A 23,097-nucleotide genomic window follows, 5' to 3' on the forward strand; every position below is an offset into this window, starting at 1 on the left:
GATCAGGTCAAGGGTCAAAATACTACGATACAGTTTTCTTAAGAAACGTAAAATTCGTTTCATTTGTTTTCTGTCGATTTAAAATTTATGGCCGTGTTACGGACCGTTAATGTCTGATAGTTCCTCGTAAAACATTTTAATTGCCGTTCTATATTATAATTATGTTTTGTTCTATTTACATAAAATAAAATGACCACAAATACTTATCATTTCTTTATTAGCATAAATAAATAGTTCAGTATGATATTGTACATAATAGTTTAGAATTTCAAAATCTACGAAATTTAATCTCTCATTGATTCTGATATGGTACATTTGATTTAATTACTTATTCGTAATGAAATCAAAAGTACCATGACTTTCAATAGCAAAGTTGCGAAAGAGTCGTCTCCAATCAACGAATTTTAAGTAAATTAACTAAACGGACATAGTTTTACTAGAAACCTACCCGTAGATAGATTAAATAATTTTCAAGTAGGTATTTTACAAAGTTTTATGTGATGATTTTCATTTACAAATTCGCTTAAAACAATAATATTTTAATGTTGATGTCGCCATTTGTGCCATATAAAACTTTAATCAATACTTTATACTATTATTATGAATGCGATAGTGCGTTTGTTTGTTTATCCATTACACCTTAACTAAGCAATAAACTGACGATCTCCCTGGCGCAACGTTGAGCGCTGTGAAATTAAATAGGAGGTCCCGGGTTCTATTTCCGGCAGTGGCAATTTGGGAATTTATAATTTCTGATTTTTCCTTGGTCTGGTGGGGTGGGAGGCTTTGGCTATGGCTAGTTACCACTCTACCGACAAAGACGTGCTGCTAAGCGATTTAGTGTTCCGGTGCGGTGTAGCGTAGAAACCGACTAGAGGTCAACTACAATACTCCCTAACAGGTTAGCCCGCTACCATCTTAGACTGCATCATCACTTTCAAGATTTCATCACTGCAAGACGTATTGCAGTCAAGCGCTAACTTGAAGTGCAATAAAAAAAACTGACTTTAACGGGAATTGTAGAAGACCGTCATAAAAGTGGACGAAGAACGCGTTAATCAGCTGGATTTAAAATAATAATGTTTTAAGCGATGGTGGTAAGCCGCCAGATCGCGTGAACAGGGAACATAAATAAAGCCACACACTCTCCGCTCATCCATACGGGTCCGAACCGCCATATTTCACATAATATACTATGACAAATGTTCTAAGAATTTCGATTGTGCGTGTAGGCGTGGCGAAGTTTCTCACGGCCCCTGAATAATGAGGCGTTTCAATAATATTTTTCTCTATGGTTTTCTCTTATGGCTTTTATTAGAAGCAATTATGTCACGAGTAAGGATATGAAGGAGACGATAAATATAATTAATTAGAGCAGCTATATTGGTCCTCGATAGATCTTCTATTCTTGTAGAAGTTGTTGCATATGTCTGGTGGTTGCAGCCATCGACCATATTACAGGTCGAGAAGGTCCGCCAAGCGATGTAGCGTTCTAGGTCTAAGGGGTTTAAAAGCCTACAATAGGAATTGGCTTAATGTTCTTTCTAAGCACCTTTTAGGACCCACTTCAAGATAAGTGAGACTTCAATGCTCCAGATCTTCATAACCAACTGTATTGTATACTCCGACGGCCGATGGGCGCAGTTTGCAGCGACCCTGCTTTCTGGGTGGGTTCGATTCCCACTACTGGAAATTGTTTGTGTGATGAGCATTGCTGTCCTAGAACGCGTTGAACGACGACAATAAACGCGGTATAGCATGAATGTTTTTCAGTGTCTGGGTGTTTAAATGTATATTCTAAGTATTTATGTATATTATTCATAATAATATTCATCAGTCATCTTAGTACCCATAACACAAGCTACGCTTACTTTGGGGCTAGATGGCGATGTGTGTATTGTCGTAGTATATTTATTTATTTATTATTTTATTAAACTCGCCCCAAAAGACAATAACCATCGTCCATGAAAAAACCAATTGTTTGTGGTCCCTCACGATGTTTTCCTTCACCGTTGAAGCAAGTGATATTTAATTGCTTAAATAAAAACGCACATAATAGTGATTAGTAAGAATATTAAATACTCGCTGTCCCGGCGAACTTCGTACCGCGGATCATATCTTTTTTTTTTTTTGATGAATGTTATATTTGAATACTTATCATCCTATTCACACACAGCGCTGATCTTCCGTGAAGCCAGACGTGATGTTTGGACGGTAGGCACTGTCAGAGCGACGCTTAAAAACTATGGGTAAAATAATACAATTTAAAGTATTATATAATTAAAAAATAAGAAGTATGCTTTAGGCAATGGATTTCCACCATCACGTGGGCCATTATCATAGTCCGCCAATAGTTATTATTACTATATAAAAAAACACGTTGGGATTAACACCTAAGCCTTAAGTAGATAGACAGTGGCCTGCTATTTTAGATTGTGTTACTTGCATGCCCTGTGCATAAGGCCTCGTTTAAAGGTTTTTGGTCTAATGCTTGGTCGGAATATAATAACAATATTAATATTAGAAGTAAAAATAAACTGCAGTGCAGTTTACTAGGCTGCATAAAATTAGTAATTCATTTAAGGGTAATTGTACATCTTCTTATAACAAATTACCAGAAGAAATCCTTGAGATGTCTCTGAATAAGTTTAAAGTTTATATAAAACGTAAGCTTATAGAAAAATCCTATTCTAATATTAAGGATTACATGTATGATAAAAAAGCTTGGGTATGAATTGCTCTTACTTAATAGCTCAACATTAAATAGACTGTGATATGGTGATAACAAAAAAAAACCTGGCTTAGTTTGTTGTGGGCTCTTCTTAGACCAGGGCGCGTTTGGAACCCTCCTAGCTTTAGTTTTAAGTTAACGAATGCAGTTATCACCATCACTAACATTAGTGTAACATATTAAATGTATGAACGCTTCATAACTGCCTGTAATAAGGTCTACATGAATAAAATATTTTTGAATTTGAATATAATTATTACTATATAAAAACAAACTAAAACTGAATAATAAACACGTGTATCCAACTGTTACTTAAAAACAATAAAATCATTTTTACTCACGACACGCTACCAATAAACATGGGTAGCATTTTCGTCCCCAGATTTCCTTGTATTTAAGATAAACTTATCACGTCGCAGCAAAATTAAAACAACTCAACAGTACGTTGCAGCTATTAAGGCACCCATTACACGATAAACAATATTCCCGATCAGTTAGTGCTCCATTACTCCCCGCTAACATGTTCTCTGTAATCAAGATTGTGCTAACTAGCTTGTCGGCGGCGAAATTGTTGGCAGTCGTCTTTTTATACGTGTTCGCTAGGACGTTTATGCGTGTTTATGATAAGAGTGCTTTTGCGATAGTTCATATTCAAGAATAACCTTTATTTCAACGGGGTTATTCTGAATAATCCTTGTTTATACTCATATAAATAAAAGCGGTGATAGCCCAGTGGGGAGGAGCTCGACTTTTCAGGGGCAGAGTTCGAATATGGAGCGTAGTATGGATTCAGTTTAAAAACGCGACCTTAAATGCTTTTTGCACTTTTCTATGTGATTTGCAATTTTTAGTTGAATTCAAATTATAAAGCTCTGCAAAATATGTTTTTTTTTATTTTATCCCAAAATTTTAATAAATATTAAAGAAAATCTCTCTCACAATTTACGCTAGAGGTACAAGAAAGTTTAACTAACTTTATTTTTATACACTAACAGCGTAAGGTTTGCTCTCCGGCATTCTCAATAACAAAAGAGGTGATATATACAAATAAACCTTATTTCGACTATCCAACACTCTATTTTAATCGCTATCAAAATTTGCTCTCCGGTCCGAGCCGGTATGTGTGAACGGATACTAACACCAGACATAAAGGGTGTACAGCTACAGAACATTTGCCATGCATTTTAGGTACATGCATGCCGCTGATTTTCAGCAGAGACCCGAGTGACGATACGGCAAATTAAATAGATAAATAAAAATAAAGAAATGAACAAAATAAAGTGAAGCACTGGTTTTTCCCATTAAAGTAATTAAATTGATAAAAGCAGCAAAATTATGATTATATTAAAAAATAATAAAAAATCAGAAATACTGTAAATGTATCATATAAACTATTTGAGAATCTCAGTTTAACTTAGTAAACGCTCAAATAAACGTAAGATGCGTAGTTCAATGTACAATTTCAAACGGCTACAATAATTAATGAGGCTTAGAATGGTACAGTTAACAAGGTGTCACGTTATGTAACATAAACTTCGAGCTGTATCTTCTTCATCAGGCCTATATCTTAAACGCGAGCTACAAAACCAGTAAATAGAAACACAAATTTTACGTAATTTTCATGTCCCATTCATAGTACAAACTGCAGACGAACGCCATTGATACACTTACAGTCATGGAATCAAAGGAACTGAATATTATTTTACAATCACAATTAAAATAAAGTACTTTATATGCCACCATATTCAGTTCCTTTGGTTCTAATACAATACCACTACAGTAGTGTCTTTTATTTTCTCTGTTCTATAATGTTTAAGGTTTAATTTTTAATCATATTTCAATATCATGCTTTCAATCGGGAAAATCCGTTTCATATGATATGCCTAGTACAAAACATCTACATACAAATCAACAGGAATACACTTAAAAACTAAATAACATAACATTTTGTGGGTACCCACAAAATCAAACAAAAAAAAAATTTTGTTCATGTCTGTCCAGTAGTTTTACCAGTAAATCCTCCTTTAGAATGGTACAGTTAATAAAATATGATACACTTATAATATTTAGCACATTTCCATGGCGCCGTGTATCTTCGGTTCTTGTATATCAACGACGGGCACATAAATCGAGTGGGTTTACTCGGAATGGTTATTTCACCTCATTTGCATACCCACTGAACTATGACTGCGACACTTGATGGACGCAATAAATTCTTTCCGCTGGTGATATCTTGGCATCGAATCAATTTGTTAACTTTGAATGTTACCACCGTAGATATATCTGACAAGATACGGCGAAAGTTTCGCTTAGTCGTTTTCCATAGCAAATAAAACTAGTGCCATCTATTTAAGATTCTTTTGCCAGCGTTGTGTTTTAAAAAAAATCTTAGTGGCTGGTAACCGGCCTAAGCGACTAAGCGTTCCGGCACGATATGGCGTAGATTTTAACTGGAAAACGAAGTAACGACCTCCATGGCACAACGGTGAGCGCTTTTATTTTAAGTTGGAAGTCCGACAAGGAACTCAGGGCTTAAATAATTATTTCCGAATTTAGTCTAGTCTGGTGTGGTGCGAGGCTTCGGTTATGGTTACCTTACCGACAAAGACGAGCCGCAAAGCGATTTAGGGCTCCAGTAAGATGTTGTGAAAAAAAAGTAGGGCTAATATAACTGCCATACTTCCTAACAATGATCACTTATCACCAGGTAAGATTGCAGTCAAGGGTTAACTTGTAGTGTTATTACACTAAAATAAAAATAAAAGTTCCGAATTGGTAACCTGGTTACATAAAAGTTTACATTCAAGGTAACACAAATTACGAACGTTAGAATGTTACATCAGGTATCAAGGTCTAACTATGAGATGGACAGATTAATCGCACCTCTTGACTGACAGACAGTTTACTCTTCAGAGTATGCTATTTGTAATTCAAAATAACAATTTCCCACAGCTAAAAGTGATAGGCATTCAATGCTCATAATATTTAAGTTACCGCACTGTGTCTAGCGTTTTTAAACATATAACAATTGCTTGGTTAAAAATAAATTCATTTATTTATTTCTCAAGTTAAAAATACATTTTTGGTTGCTAAAAACACCGTTTCGCAGCTTACTTGACCACTGCATGTACGAGTATATCACTTAATATAAACTAAGTATATTTAATGATATCTTTATATATATATTTCTTGTGTGCGTGTGTATGTCACTGAACTCCTCCTAAACGGCTGGACCGATTTGAATGAATTTTTCGGTATACGTTTGGGCGGTACCCTGGATGGTTTAGATTCACAAATAAGCCCGACAGATGGCGCTGGGTTCCGCTAGTGTTATATAAAATAAGTAATTTTAAACAACTTTGCGTTAAATAATCTAACCAGATAAATGGCTGCAATGTCGCAATTCATAGGACTAAAAAAGAAAACGAATAATGAAACTAAAGAAGACCTAAGACGAAGACCAAAACAAACTCTGGTTCATTTATTCATCCGTGGCAAAAACAAAAGTACGGCTCAATTTCAAAATTCAATACAATTATCGCGGTCAGATAGATATCTAAGGAATAACTTCAATTGCGCAATTCATAGCACTAAAAACGAAAACGAATAATGAAAATAAAGATGCGAGGATTCCAAAAGTGCCCTGTCTAAGACGAAGACCAAAACAAACTCTGGTATCATTTATTCATCCGTGGCAAAAACAAAAGCACGGCTCAATTTCAAAATTCAATACAATTATCGCGGTCAGATAGATATCTAGGAAATAAATTCAATCGTGCAACACTGTTTTAGGTATCGACACCTAGGCTAACGAGACGTGACAGCAATCCATTATTCATATTTCGTGAATAATATCAAAACCGTTACAGTTTACTGTATAAATTGATCTCGTTATAAATAAATAATATTATTGCGCTTTCAAGAATTTATTCGAGTGTATTTTAGGTATAGAATATCAGCATCCGTCTATTAACGTCCCACTACGGGGAGAGGCCTTTCTCACAAGGAGCATAGACCCACCACGCTGCTCCAATGCGGGTGGGTGGGCTTTAACGGTTATTACCACAACTAACCTAAGACACTGTTTTATAAACATAATGGCCTCTCTGAGGCACGGGGGCTGATACCAGTTGAACTATATTCATGAAATGTGGATTAACCACGAAAATCTTAGTTTAAAATCTTTGGTTAACGTAACCAACTATTAACTGCAAATAATTCACCAATAAACCAAGATTTTAGAAACTTAGCTTAAGAGCGAATAAAACATAAATAATGTTAAAATTAGTGCGTTCTGTGCGTAATACAAAACATAATCGTGACTAAATGATCTTTTAAAAGACAACCCACACCCAATAAAACAAGTTTTTAGTCAAAAGGAAATCTTCTGTACTTCCTAACTAATATTATAAATGAGAATGTAGTAATGTATGTTACGCTTTCACGCAAAAACTACTTAAACGATCGCCATGCAACTTTGTACAGATATTCTTGGAGGTATGTTATTCTCCAAGAATATGTGCGTATATGCATACTTTTGTGTGTGTACCTTTTATTGAAAAAAGAATAATTTTTACAAAAGTTCAAGTTATGAGGGCAATGATGAAACAATAAAATCCTGTTACACTTTACCCACTGATCCTAAAAATATGAATACCCCATTAGGCCGGCTTCAAGATATTAATCATCTAAAAAAAAGAATCTACCCACAATTTTATGAGCAATAAAAATAGGCTCGCACAATTATCGCATTACTTCATGAGCCCATCTTAAAATTATTATCCCCAGTATTACGTGAGTACATATTTATTGCGGAACGGTGATAGCCCAGCGCGCAGCATTTCGGCTTCACTTTTGATGTGCCGAGTTCATGTTAGAGGTGTGCTGGGATTCATATCCCAGCACACCTCTAACTTAAAATTATGCGCGTTATTACTAAATATTACTTGCTTCGACGGTGAAGCAAAATATCGTGTTCTTTAAGGCGTGCGGAGCCCACCAATCCGTACTGGGCCAGCGTTTGATATGATGATAATGATGTTATTTGTTAATATGCTAATAGGCAAATTATAGTGAAAACTAATAGGTTAAATTGTTATTATCAGATACTTAAAATTATCTATTTTTATGGCTTTACTTAAAATTATTTATTTTTAACACAGTACTAAATATTTCAATATAGGTAGTGTATGCATAATATATTAATATTCACACTATCAATTATAAATAAAACAACCAGAAGAGAAAAAGCCTATCGGGTTCTACTGTGTGACCGTAGTGTACCAAATATTACACTTGTTCAAAAATAAATATTTATGAATTTTCTTGCTTAATTGCTACGTCATTTGCTTGCTTACTTAGGTACGTGATGTTATAGTCAATTGGTATGATCAGTACTATACCCAAATAGTTTGAACTGTTGATAATAGCTCTTATGAATGCAGGCAATAAAGTAGTAACCTCGTGATAAGGTACAACTCCTGAAACATTTTTATGATCATTATTAGAAGTGAAGTGGATATTAGGCGGTCTCTTGGACTAGATACATTCTTGTAACAGAAGTGAATCGAGTCACGTAAAACGCAGCTCAATTAGAGGGTCGTATCTGTAACGCGCGATCCGCGCCCATAACGAAGAACAACTTATCTGAAATTTCTAATCTAGTGACTCATATTATAAAATGCGTTTGCAAATTTGTGCTGGACATTATTGCTTGATTAGAGTTTTTGATATGAAATAGAGGTTTATGGTTTAGTAAAGTACTCTTCATTTATTCAGAAAGTATTAAAATAACGTATTTAAGATAGAATACGACATCCGTCCATACCGTTTCCTTATCCATACTTATCTATACGTTTAACGCCATTGAAGATAAATCTGGTCCCATCACTAGTGTCTTCCTAATGTACTTTCATAATGTAGTCTTACTTGTGGTATGGGAGGAAAAAGGAAGGATAGACATACATACAAAAGCGAATGCTATATTTTTGACAAAGAGTAGGAAAAGGTATTTTTAAATTTTAAATAATATACATAAATACTTATAATGTAAACACCAAGACACTGAAAAACATTCATGTTCAGCACACAAAAATTTTCCAGTTGTGGGAATCGAACCCACGGCCCTGGACTCAGAAAGCAGAGTGGCTGCCGACTGCGCCAATCGGCCGTCCAAAATGTAGTAGTGTAGTAATAGCGTAGGTGCATTTTCAATGCGACATTGAAAATGGCAATTAAAGTTATCATCTTTTGTAAAATTTTATCTGAGACTTATTAATTATTAGAATATATCCACCAAAATATGTTTTCGTCTCTCTAGAACGACCAAAAGAAAAAAGTGCATATAAATAGTGTGACTTCTAAGAATGGGAGAATACCAAGTAAAAATAACCTTAATAAATAAACAAATAAACTTTTTTCTAAACCTTATCTGATTGCAAGTCTGTGGGCGTTAATGCCACCGTAGCGATGCTTATCTAAATTGGTACAATTTTATCAAATTACACCCAATTTGTCAGGTTCTAGGTAATTATAGAACCATTTGTTTTATTTAAAGCATATTATAATACGATCTATAATTTTTTAAACCTTATCTCACAAGTCACAACGTATCTAATGTCATAGTGTTCGGGAACACACTCCTCCGAAACGGCTAAACCGATTCTTATGATTTTTTTGTAGATTCGATAGGTCTGAGAATCTGTTGTAATCTATTTTTTCAAACCATAAGTGATAAGAGTTGTCCAGCCAATTTGTTTTTTGTACAAATATTTGTGTTATTTTTTTTAGGACCCAAAACATTTTTAAAAACCCAAAACAAGAGTGAACGAAGTCGTGGGCAACACCGAGTAGTGCTTTAAAAAGTATTATTTAAGATTTCTTAGAAGCATTTTGCTACAATTTTTTCTTCCGAAATAATGTATTGTCTTACGTTTTATTGCGTTTCAAGCTAAATCAAGCCCTTGGACTAATTTGGTCCATAAACTATTATCGTACTTAGGAGCTTCAATAAAGAGTTTATCTTTATTGCGGCTGCAGTATCGGATGAAGTAAAGTCTATACACAGTTATTTTACCTCTGACATTGCGCATTCTAATAGCATATAGGTACGTGCTGGGATTAGAACTCGGCAACCCGAAAGTGAAGCCGAAGTCCTGACCACTGGGATATCACCACTTCAAGATAATACCCATAAATAAAATATTATATTGCAGATATAGCACGTAACTTTGGAATACAACAGTCATATTAATGGTTATTAACGGAAATGTAATTTTAGATGGCAAAAGAATATGCAAATCCTAAAAGAAATTTAATATAAGGGCAAAGGATTCAAACAAGGTTTTGGTTAAAAGCAATATGCAATCAGAAATATTATAATAATCCCAAATAATGTGACAGATCATAATTTTGACCAAAAAGCGCACCGACCACACTGATACACGGCAAAACTGTAGCACAATCACATATTTTACGCTTTTGTATGAGTTTAATTGAGTAAGAAATGAGTCGAGGCCGGTCTCAGCGGGGAAACAACGAAATTTATCCAAAAAAATCCGAGAACCACTCCCATTACTTACGTCAAACGCGCAACAGGACGCAAGTGTGCATCTGCAATATTAAGTGTGAGATACAGCCTTCTTTGTACTGACCCAGATTTCGTTTCTCCCCGCAATGCTCTTTATGATGACTTTTTGAAAAATGTAGTTTTTAATTCCGAGCAGAGATGGTCTCGATCTCGTGAACATGCAACTCTTTAACTGTAAGGTATATAAATTACTATTTTTTATGCGAAAGCGACGGAAGTCTGTCGATATTTTACACTAAATTAATGCAGTCGCGTTCATGAAATCGGTGCCGTAAGTTTTTGCTAAAATCGAATGCCCTTCTTTAATTTTCCTTTATTAATATACGTTCTCTCTTGTTACAGTCGTTCTTCGGGCGCACGTACAATAACCTGTCCTCGATTTCTGAATGCAAGAACAATGGTGAATGTGTCATCAATAAGAAAAACAGGACGGCTTGCAAGGCATGCAGGCTACGGAAATGTTTGCTAGTCGGCATGTCCAAATCGGGCTCGCGGTACGGGAGAAGATCGAACTGGTTTAAAATACATTGCCTTTTACAAGAGCAGCAGCAGCAACATATGCATCAAATGCAGACAAGTAAATCACCGCCCACGTTTAACACTTCCATCAATTCGCCTTTTTTGCCAACGAATCTTTTGCCAGCTGCTGCTTTAGCGGAGTATTACAAAAGCTCAGAAAAGAATCCCTTTACTGAAGAAGTGACGCGACAAAGCGTATCACCATCAGATTCTGGCGCATCGTCAGCTGATCCAGAAGATGATAACAGCTCAAGAAGCACAAGCGGTTTAAGTATTTTTAGACCAGCCTCATCTCCTAGCAGTGAGAAAGATGTCCGATTACACGCGATTAGAAATCAAAATAAAGATTTGAAAAGAAGAAAAACATCAATATTGCCATCGTCTCCATTCGGACCTATGACTGCTTCACCTAGTTACTCACCAAGAAGTGCACCATTTTTATCATCACCGCTTCAGAATATTAGACCGATACCATCAGGGATGGCTTGGCCAAGTCGTAATGGAGGAGACTTGTTATTACATTCTCCCGCTGTCGCTGGAGTGGCTGTTGAACAAGATCAACCTATAGATCTATCCATAAAATCTACAGCTGTGTTATTTAGAAGTCCTAAAAACGAAGAAGTCAGTGATTCAGAACCTGAACTGAGTATCGATTTAAATGACGATAATGGTAAAGATATTATGAAAAATCCACTCGACTTGAGCCTCGTCACAAAACGTGTGGAAGAGGTCCCAATGACTGGATAGACAATTAAATTAAAATTAGTATTAAATTGTTCGTGATTTATCACAGCCATGTATTTCGTGTCGTTATTTATATGTAAATACGTATTTTGGTCTTTATTCCTAGCTAGTTAAAGATATTTCGATGAATTTCTATTTTATAAATACTCTGCCATACAGTATTTAAGTAATCCGTGCATTCCTTCCTTTTTTTAGATTACCTGATCTTGCTACCATAATGTTAAAGTTGTTTTAATTTTAAATTTTGTAGATAGTAGAAAATTACCTTTTTTAATATAAAGAAGATGGAGTGGCAAGTGATAATGATTTAGTGTCATATTAAAATGTGTGGAAATTATATGATGTCTATTATATAAATATTAATTGTATTTGTCCATCGCAGTTGTATTTTTGACTTAAAATAATCTAATGAATTACTAAAATTTTATTTGCAATTTAAAATATTTAAATTTAAAATTTCAGGACCGGTTGGGCTACCACGTTTTTAATTTTAAATTTAAATATTAAATATTCCCGCTAAAAGCGAGTAAAAACTGCTTATTAAAAAAAAAGTCTAGAATTTAGTCGAGAATTTGATTTAAATTTTTCTGTTTTTCAAATCAATTCAAAATATTAATCAGAAAACAAAAAACCTGTTTATGTGCGGACGGAGTGTGGTCGGCACATTTGCATGGAGATAAATTTGACAGAGTAAGAGTATAGAATATATTTTATCCCTTTTTGTCTGCAATATGCCGAGGTTGTTATTTACCTGGTCAGCTCTAATAAAGCTTTAATAAATCAAAAAATAATAATAAAATAAAAATAAGAATAAAAATATTCTAAAAAATGCTATTATTGATATAAAAATTACAAATTATTTTACGGACTCTTTGAGATTAAAATCAATCAAATTCAAATCGTTTGAAATGACATAAACGTGTCCACTGTGAAACTTTCTCTTATTAATATTTTACTAGCTATATTGCACGTGTTTGTAGGTATTCCGTTTCTGATAAAATAAGTCAAAAATTCATTGCATCATACCACACTATTTGTTCTTAGTTTAGGAAAAACGTTAGACATTTTGTGCCAGTTACAAAACTATGCCAGTTTTTATTGTATTACCATTTTAGTATAATTTAGTGGGATGGCGGCCAGTTGATTAAGAAGCTCAAAATTGAAATGTACAAATAAATTAGGAAATCAATTATTGTATGATATTAGATGATTTGCTTGAACAAACATTATCTAAGTATTTATTTTAGTTATTAGGCCAGTTGATTGAGTCATTTTACTTTAAGAACTTCTTAGTATAATTATTTGTATTTTATATTGTCCTTTATTCACGGCGTCTTTTTTTTCGTCCTTCAAGTATTTTTTGAGTACCAACAACAAAAAATATTCATTTAATGTTTTAATAAATGGCATAAGAGTACGAACTCGGTTAGATACTACAGTCAAATAAATAGGAGAATTATAAGAATCAACTTACTGGATGTATTATGTACTAGTAATGCTCCAAAACATTTACATCCAAGTGAAATAAAAATCAATTGTCCTATACAAAAAAAAAACATACATTTAGTTAACCGTGCAGATCGACGGATAGATTACAGGAGCTTCTGCCGATAACATATGACGATAAAAAAAGGCGCAGTGTAATTAATTATGTGTTTTGTCTCGTTTTGACTATTTCGTTGATTGTTTTAGTTTGTTAAAGATTTTTTATACTTTTATACATTCCATTAATGATGCTCAAACGATTACTTATTAGAAAATTTTGCTATTGTGTTCAACTGTTGGAAAATCTCATTATTAAAGTTTCTCCTAATGCATATCGTAAGCGTGATTTGTTGCTCATTCAGACTTTGGCTTTGGTGATATTTGACACGCATTCAATGCCTAGTCAAAAGTGCAGAAAGTTAGATATATTTCAAAATACGTGTGCTTTCATATCTCTCTCTCATCCTCTTGCGTTTACATCCCACACATTATCTTGTGACAAACGCATGCATTTATGTAATGCCAATGCCTGCAGCAAAATAAATACAGATAATTCAATAAAAATCGGTCAAGTCGTTTAGGAGGATTTCAGTAACCCATATTTTAGCAAGTACTGAAGAATTATCAATATATATAGCGAAGGTATGCGTGGGCTTCTTTGCCTATCAGCACTTAACAATTTGCTTGTGCGGTCATTCTGTATCAGCTATTTGTCCACCGTAATAGTCCAAAATAAGACTCGCCTTACACTTGAAAGATTTAATTACAATAAGTACACATAGGTGGCTCGGATGCTAGAAGATTACTTCCGAAACGCGGCGAAGTAGGATCTAGGTTGGCAATGTCTTTATTACGCCATGTCTCAAGCATAAGATCTACTTGACGTCCACTGCTACCTTCACGTTATCATTGAAATTCTGTCAGTATATGTGCCAGTTTTACTGCTTCTAATGTATGTTGCTAAACTCCGATAACAAATAGTTATAACAAATAGTTCGTATATAATAGACTTTCGTTTATTGCTCTGAGAGATTTAAAAGCAGTAAGACATTTTATTTCATTCGCTTTTTTTCGCATGCGCTACACGCATGCATCAGAAGAAGACGTGAGGAGAAAATGAAAGCGTTTAAAAAAAGCACTTCAGCCGTATTTGTGAATATAATTTGAAAGAATCTAAATTCTGCAAAACTACAGTCGCTTAAGAAAATTTGATACTTCTCATATCCAGTAGATATCTACATCAAATATATGAATAAATATTATGTAGTGAATTTATTGTTATAATAGAAAATATATTGAAATCGTTAGATATGTGTTCGCCTTAAATTATATCACTTGATCATAATAATTTCAACCGAAGGAAGTCCAATAAGCTGTTATTATTATTTAATTTTCTTTTTAAACTAGTTTTTTAGACTTAAGCTAGTTACAGGTTTCAATATTTAACCGAACCGACATATTTGGATAGACGTCGTAATAAGTAGTCGTAGAGTTTCTGAAGTTATACTTCTTGGCGCGATGTAGAAAAATGATGAGAGTGAATTTTTACGATGCGCACACCGACACCTGAATTCTACATCGTAAAGTTAGTTCTAGGTGGCATAAAACTATGTTCAAGTTGTATATTCTAGTATTTTTATATTAAGAACACGTGTTTCGTAACAGTACAAACAGTGTGAATACATAAATATTATAACGTCAATAAAACATTTTGTATTTAAATAAAATCTTTTTGATTAATTTTAATATTCATCGTTAATCACTACTGCATTTTAGTAATTTTTTTCCATACGCCAAAGAAGTATAACTTCCAACGCGAGTAGATAAGTACACACACTCTTTTTTGTGACACAGTACTATGGTCATGCTTATTTCTACCCCAAAGCATTTCTGTTATTCACTCTAAAAAAAGAAAGCCAACTAAGAGAGATTTTCTCTTAGTTGACGTTATATAAATTATAACAATTATAATAATAAACATAACAACAAAAGCTGATTAGTTATAGCAGCAAGTTCATTATAGATCGAGCTAACAATGTAGGTATGTTAATTGATTCTAACAAATAAATACGTTGTTTCTATTATTATTTACTTCTTTGTATGATTAAATCATTTTTAATTATTTAGCTTAAACAAGTACGTAAATTGAATCAGTTAAGAATATGCCTTAGTTAAGTAACAATAATAGGAGCAATACAGTTGCCCAGTCCATTGAATTATGATAAACAATCATTATCATCTTATTTGATGTATCTATGTTCTTGTTAGGCTCGTATGGAATCAAGATGCTTGATCACAACAATCACTATCTTGTTAGGAATAACCAATTTTTTTTTAGAGTGTTTGGTCTGAAGGGTTCGTACTTTCAAGCACATGAGGCTTGAAACCTTCGCCTTAGGGTATAAATACAGGGTATGAATATGTATGAACACAGGGTGGCAATTTGTAGGACATTTTACTTACATGCCCGGCGAAGTGTTGCTTCGTTTATCAGCGATGGATTTTCACTTACCAAGCGGGCAACCGGCTACAAAATTCACTTTTTCAATTAAACCTAATATAAGCACTTTTGAAACGTCAAGTCTGTCCGTTTGTAGTGACTCTACCACCGGTTCGGAAGCCTTAAGTCCGTCAATTATGATTATTAAAAAAAAAGAACGCAGCGCGAGATCTTCATCAAAGGACATTAAACTTATAACAGTGCCATAAATTTATGTGAAAGGCATATCTTGCGATTTCAATAATTGTCAATAGATAGGTAATATGGCTCAACTTTAGTTATATTAATATGAATTCCTATGAACTTTTGAAATATGTAAGTTATGAACTATAGTTGTTTGTTATCAGTGTGATATACAATATTTTATGACGATGTGTTTTTATATATATTTTTTTACGTTTATAAAATCTTAATATATTTTTCAGAGGAAAATAAAATATGAGTGCCTTGAGACTTAAAGTTTTATTTAATTAATATCCCTTTTATGAAATTATTATTATATTTTTAAGTAAATAGATTATTATGTATTTAATGTAACTGCGTATCGATATTTTTACTCCGTTCACAGTTATTTTACCCCTATCTGTAAAATTGGCGTAATTTATTTATTAATTGTTCTTTAACTAGAACGGACTAAGTCCAAACAAACAAAACTAGATTGATTGATTATGGAATATAACAAAGAACGCGTCCTCTGTGCTACTGGGTACTGCCATCAACTGCGATCACAAACTCGCCTGCCCAGCGTGGTTTTATGGGCAAACCGTTCCTTTGGGAGAGGCCTTTACTCCAGCAGTGGACTGTTATAGGCTATTAATGGAACATATACCCCTAATCGGTTTATAGATAAAGGTTCGGACACTCGCTGTCCTATATCGGATGTCACTAAGCGAATACGAATCTAAATCTTTAATAAACATAACCAACAGGACAAAAATAAATACTGGTACGATTATACGAAACTATTACTCAGTGATAGCGGCTAATAGAAACAATTAGCTCAGTGGAAATCTATACTTTAAATAAAATCATCTTCATCATTATCATATGAATCCATTACCTATGCAGTATAAATACTTAAGGTTAAGTTATTTAGAACTCTTACAAGATTTTCTTCATTTTAAATGATCTGCATACTATGTGCATACACTTATGAACGCCACTGACTACAGGGTACGGGTTTCCTCCCAAAATCAGCGCCCCACTACAGAGTGCGGGTCTCCTTCTACAATAATAATGGATTAAGGCCGTAGTCCACTTCACTGGCTCAGTGCCGATTGGTTTTTACGTAAGATAAAAAATCTAAAATGATGATCATCATTGACAGCCGGTTGGCGCAGTGGGCAGCGACCCTGCATTCTGCGTCCAAGGCGGTGGGTTCGATTCCCACAACTGGACAAATGTTTTTGTGATGAACATGAATGTTTTTCAGTGTCTGGGTGTTTATCTGTATGTTATAAGTATTTATGTATATAAGTCATAAAAATATTCATCAGTCATCGTAGTACGCATAACACAAGCTATGCTTACATTGGGGCTGGATGGCGTAGTATATGAAAAAATATAATTTAAAAAACTGACCAGTAACAGACCACTTTCATCTAGTGGTAGTCTTCTGCCGTAGCTAGTCACCACCTTACCGACAAAGACGGCCATTAACTGATCTACCGTTCCGGAACGATGTCGCGTAGAAAACGATTAAGAGGATGGTTAAATATTACTGCCATGCTCCAGGTTAGCCCGCTACCATCTTAGACTGCATCATCACTTACCACCAGGTGAGATTGCAGCCAAGGACTAACTTGTAGTGAATTAAAGAAAAGAAGTTCAACTGCAGATCACAAGCCAGATATTGCTCGGTGCTTATTGGCTCTTTTGTTAAAATTTTCTTAATACCAGCTTGAAGTTAGGAAATTGTTGATTGTCACCTTTGCCTTGGAGAGCACATTAAAAAAACCCAGACACTGAATATAATTATGTTCATCACACAAACATTTTCCAGTTTTGAGAACCGAACCTACATCCTTGGACTCAGATAGAAGGGTCGCTGCCCACCGCGCCAATCGGCCGTCATAAATATTACAGAATATGTCTATCTCCACCGTACTCTAGTCTACAAAACGAAAGTCATTGAATAGGTAAATAGTATTCCCAGTAAAAATTTGATTTGTTAATCAGAAGACAACATTTACACACCAAGTAAGCAACACGACTCCATATTCATTCGACTACTAAGTTAAGCATTTCCCAAAACTTCATTTCCATTACGGGCGTATACATATAACATCGGTAGCATTTGAATATTCATACCATACGAAGCGGGCAATGGGTGTCATTCGAAAAGCGGTAAGATGGTATTTGGCTTGACAAAAATTTTGGGTTGATCTTGGGACGGTTGAATTTTTAAATTATTTTGTGTAGCTACTGTAAACTACTGCCGTAGTATTGATACAGTATACGAATCATGTAGTTCAGTAAGGCTTCAGATTATATTTTCATGTACAGGCGTGAAGAAAATATTTGTAAGATAAAACTCGTGTCTTAATTTTTACCAGTAGACGAAATACCGAGTTTAGTAATTTGAAGAATTACAGACTTTCATACGCAATTTCTATCCTTGTCAAGGGATAAATAATATAAAAATCTCTCTTGAAAAACATTTAATTATGGATGGCTGTAGTTAGGACAATGCCTTTTGGGGGTGGGTATTACTGTCAGTTTACGCACACCGAGTGATTCTCCAACTTAAAATGTCACTTATTTATAATTTTTTGTTTTTACAATTTTAACACATTTAATATCAAATAAAATATAATTTTTATTAATACATAACTATAACCTAAAATAAACTAAATAAAATCTAAAACGTCCTCGAAACCACCGCAGCGAGGCACAGTTCCCAAGATGCTGGCAGCATTGCCCCTTTGGATGGCCAACTAATTCGTTGGCCAAGGTAACTGCCCGCTCTAGGATCACCGGTAGACTCGATAACCCTTTTCGATAATTCTTTGAAAAGGGCTCTTGCCTCCGGACCCCACGGTCCCAAAGTCTCTACTCCAAAAGGCACAAAAATGAAGCTGCTATCCAGGTTTTCATATTTACGCCTCTTGGCCTGCTCGGCACTGGAAGCAGCCGCACCTACCATTGACGAAGTGGCCTGGATGTGTGATGCAGCTAGGGTATCTGTTGTGGGTATTATTACAATAATATACTTATGAGGGTAGGCCTTAAGGTTATTCAATAAATGATTCAGTCATCTTCCAATAATGGTTTGATTTAGACCTCTTACTATAACATGGTGTCAGGTGTGGGGTTATACATTAGTGATAGTGATAAAATAGTGAGTTTATGATAATTAATACTCGGAAGGATTGCAAAATATCTTAACCTATGCAATGGCGTATGAAAGTCGAGGAGATGGCGTTTATGCAGCGATTCAACAGCCGGCCCCGTTGCAACAAAATGGCAACTTAGCTACGAATTGGAAAGAATGGAAAAATGCATTTGAATACTTTTTGATTGCCACGGGCAAGGATAAAGCGACTAATAAAGAAAAATATGGTTTGTTTATGCACTGCTTAGGCCAGTACGGGCGGGAAATTCTAGAAGAACTCGATTTCACCGAACATGATAAAGATGATTATAAGAAGATATGTGAAAAGTATAGTGAGTATTGCGATCCTAAGAAAAACGTCAACTACGAGAGACATACGTTTTTTGAAACCTATCAGAATGAAAATAATTTTGAAAAATATTTAGGATTATTGAAAAAAATGAGTAAAAGTTGTGAATTTGGATCTTTGAAAAATAGTCTCGTATTGACGCAGTTGATACGTGGACTAAAAGATGTCCACATGAGGGAGAAGCTATTAGCGAGATCGTCAATAACATTGGAGGAGGCCAGTGCCTGGTGTCGAGCGGCCGAGCGAGCGGGCAAGCAAGCGGCGGCGTGCGCCTCGCGCGCCCCTGCGGGTCCGGCCGCGGCGCTCGAGCACGTGCAGCAGCGTGCCCGGCCTCCGGCTGCCGCCCCGGCGCCTGCGGTCGCTGCTCGTGCCGGCTGGCGGGGCCGGCGGGGCCCGGCGGAGTCTTCATATCGGCGTGTCAGTGATAGTGCTTGCGGAAAGTGTGGGTTACGGCATAGTGAAAGTATGCGTTGCCGGGCGTATTCGGTGAAGTGTTTTCGGTGCGATAGATGGGGTCACTTTGCCAAATTTTGTCGCGTGCGGGTTGCGCGCGAGGTAGTAGAGGACCCAGAGATGCTGGATGAGTGTCAGGATGAGTACGACGAGAATGGTGAGCTTCTCATGCACAATATTTCGATCGAAGCTTCAAATGAAATGTATGGTTCATGGTGTGAGACTATAGAAGTAAACGGCATCTTTGTACGATTTAAATTAGATAGTGGGGCAGAAGCATCCGTCATGTCCTTGGGCTCATATGAAAAAGCCGGTTTTGATAAGTCTAAGCTAATTAAGTGCAATACCGTATTAAGAGAAATTAGTAAAAATAAGCTACCTGTGATTGGATATTTTAATGGGTTATTAAATTATAATAAACAGAAATGCTGTGAAAAAATTTACGTTCTAGATAATAATTGTAATAATTTACTGGGCTTAAGGGCATGTGTAACGTTGAAATTAATTGCAAGAGTGCACCAAGTGTCTCTTGAACTTGAAAAATATGAATCGGTATTTGAAGGTATAGGTTGCCTGCCTACTATTTGTAAAATAGTTGTTGATAAAGCGATATTACCCGTTGTGAGCGCCTCGCGAAAAATACCAATGAAATTGCGGCCTCGTTTAAAAGAAGAATTGGACAACATGGTAAAATTAAATATTATTAAAAAAGAAGATGGGCCTACAGATTGGGTGTCGAACATTGTCATTGTCGAAAAACCGGATAAAAAACTTCGCGTTTGTTTAGATCCTCGCAATTTAAATCAGGCCATTAAACGGAGCCATTTTCAGGTTAAAATATTTAAAATGGAAGGTGTGGAAGTGTTCATAGATGACATTTTGATTTGGGGTCGGACGAAAGAAGAGCATGATAGCCGGCTGATAGAAGTAATGAGAAGAGCAGTCGATAGTGGTGTCAAATTCAATAAAAATAAATGTGTCTTTGGGGTTAGTCAGGTAACTTTTTTGGGCCATATATTTAACTCGACGGGTATATCGCCTGATAAAAACAGAATAAGTGCCATCGAAAATATGCAGAAACCGACGGATAAAAAAGGATTAGAGCGATTTCTAGGAGTTACAAATTATTTGTCTAGATTCATACCCCGGTACTCGGAACTTTCGGCACCGTTGCGTGAATTATTGGGTAAAAATATTAATTTTGAGTGGTCAGACTATTATGATAAGGCTTTTAACTTATTAAAATCTAAAATCAGCACGGCTCCAGTATTGAAATATTACAACCCCGAAGAGGCGGTGACAGTGTCCGTGGACGCGAGCGCGCGCGGGCTTGGCGCGTGCCTGCTGCAGGGCGGCCGGCCCGTGGCGTACGCGGCGCGCACGCTCACCGCCACGGAGCAGCGCTGGGCGCAGATCGAGAAGGAATTGCTCGCGGTCGTCTTTGGGTGCACGCGGTTTCATCAATATATTTACGGGCATAACAAAGTTACAGTGGAAAGTGATCATAAACCGCTTGAGTCAATTTTTAAAAAATCTTTAAATGAGGCACCAGCTCGACTTCAACGAATGTTGTTAAAATTGCAACATTATTGCATTAAGTTACAGTATAAACCGGGAAAAATGTTATTTATAGCGGTGGGTGTTCTGTGGGATGCAACACAAGTTGCATCCCACAGAAGTGAACTTCCAAGCCTCCAAGGTATGAGCGTCATACCATCATAATTGTTGACATAACTATTCCACATGACGATAATCTGGTGAAAGCTGAAAAGGAAAAAGTATCTAAATACTTGGACCTTGCTCACGAGATTACCGCCATGTGGAATGTTGATTCGACCGTTGTTGTTCCGATAGTCGACTTATTTATTGCTTTTATAAGTGAATATAAATAGACAAATGTTGAGAAAAAACACGATTTTTAACACTCATGATATTTTTAAATCTCTTTTTTTATTTAATCTAATTAAAAAATTGTTTAAAAAAGTTCTGTCTTGGACGTCCGTGTGTCTGCAAGATACGGGTCTTGTGGTCACGATAACGAGCGAAATACTTGAATTATCGAGTTGGTTTTATTTTTATAGGCTTCAGTATTTTGAGGAATAGAAGCCTATTACTTTTCACGGTATAATTAGATGTAATTTAATTATTATTTAAAATTAATCTCAATTTTATTGTACTGATTGAGATTATGAGGCGTGCACTTTTGGATTTTCCAACTATATTTATTCTACAACAAGTTAGCTCTTGACTGCAATCTCACCTGATGGTAAATGATAATATAGTCCAAGATAGTAGCGAGATAACCAGTTATGGGTTTGGCAGTTACAATCTGCCCATACCTCTAATCGGTTTCGGGAATGCTAATTCGCACGATAGCACGTCTTTGTAGGTAGGATGATAATTTTACAGAAAATTCAGAAATTATAAATTTCCTACCCTTCTGTGCCGGATAAAGAACCCTGGACCTCCAACTATAAGGTAACACTCACCACTAAGCCACTGTAGAACGTCAACAATGTATCGTTATTGGTGAACCGAGCGATAAAGATTAAGTCCTCGAAGCCTACCGATAATTACCCAACTGTATGATAGCTAAACTGTGGTGGGTGTCGATGTAAACAAATAGACGAGATAAATGAATAATGTATCGAAACAGTAGACGTGTCTGTTTGTATTGTACATACACGTACCCACAATGTACAGGATATTCCACGGTAGTTTTTGTTATTGAATAAATTAACATGTACATAGAGAATTATGGTGATTTTTTAATCGCGCATTCTTAAACAATCTTTGGGGCTTTCGGATATTATTCTCATAATAAAAATTGTATATATTCAAATAGGCATACAGAAGGCACTTTTGACATGTCACAATTTTTAAAGTCTAACTCAAATCGAATCTTTATTTGTTAAAATAAGCGTACAGAAGGCGCTTTTTTGTAAGACTGTTGTGACATCTTGTTTTGATTATAATATTTGTGTCATGAATAATTAATATAACAGTCCCACGGTGGACCTGGTGGACACGGAAGGGTTTGTCAGTTATCGTCTCGCTGGGCAGATGGGTTGATGATCGCTGTAAACGGTAGTAGTAGCATAGAGGACGCTGCTGCACGTTTTCCGTTAATTTCCCTTAGTCACCTCGTACGACACTCGCAGAAAGAGGAGAGATGGTACCAACTGTACACGGTGGCAGTATAATTGTGTACATATACTTAATTAACGACCAGGCTGCTTGGAAGCAGGCCACTCCGCTCTCATCTCTCACAAAACAGAAAAATTCCATGGAGCAGAGCAGGACGGTATGTAGGTTCAAAAAGTTCAAAATTCAAAATTCATTTATTTCAAGGCCTAGTTTATAAGCACTTTTTAAACGTCAAGTCAGTCTGTTT

The 23,097-nt window shown here is 35.6% G+C and overlaps 1 protein-coding gene across 1 annotated transcript in view; it reads left to right on the forward strand.

Annotated features, from left to right (window-relative positions):
• The window catches only part of LOC120630548 (protein embryonic gonad-like), a 72,685-nt gene extending 61,100 nt beyond the window's left edge, over window positions 1-11,585 (forward strand). The window contains exon 2 of the mRNA XM_039899801.1: window positions 10,662-11,585. Coding sequence (XP_039755735.1) covers window positions 10,662-11,585 — 924 coding nt within the window. The remainder of the gene's footprint in view (window positions 1-10,661) is intronic.
• The last annotated feature ends 11,512 nt before the right edge of the window (window positions 11,586-23,097 follow it).

The sequence above is a fragment of the Pararge aegeria genome, chromosome 16, assembly GCF_905163445.1.
Source record: "Pararge aegeria chromosome 16, ilParAegt1.1, whole genome shotgun sequence".
Lineage (NCBI taxonomy): Eukaryota > Metazoa > Arthropoda > Insecta > Lepidoptera > Nymphalidae > Pararge > Pararge aegeria.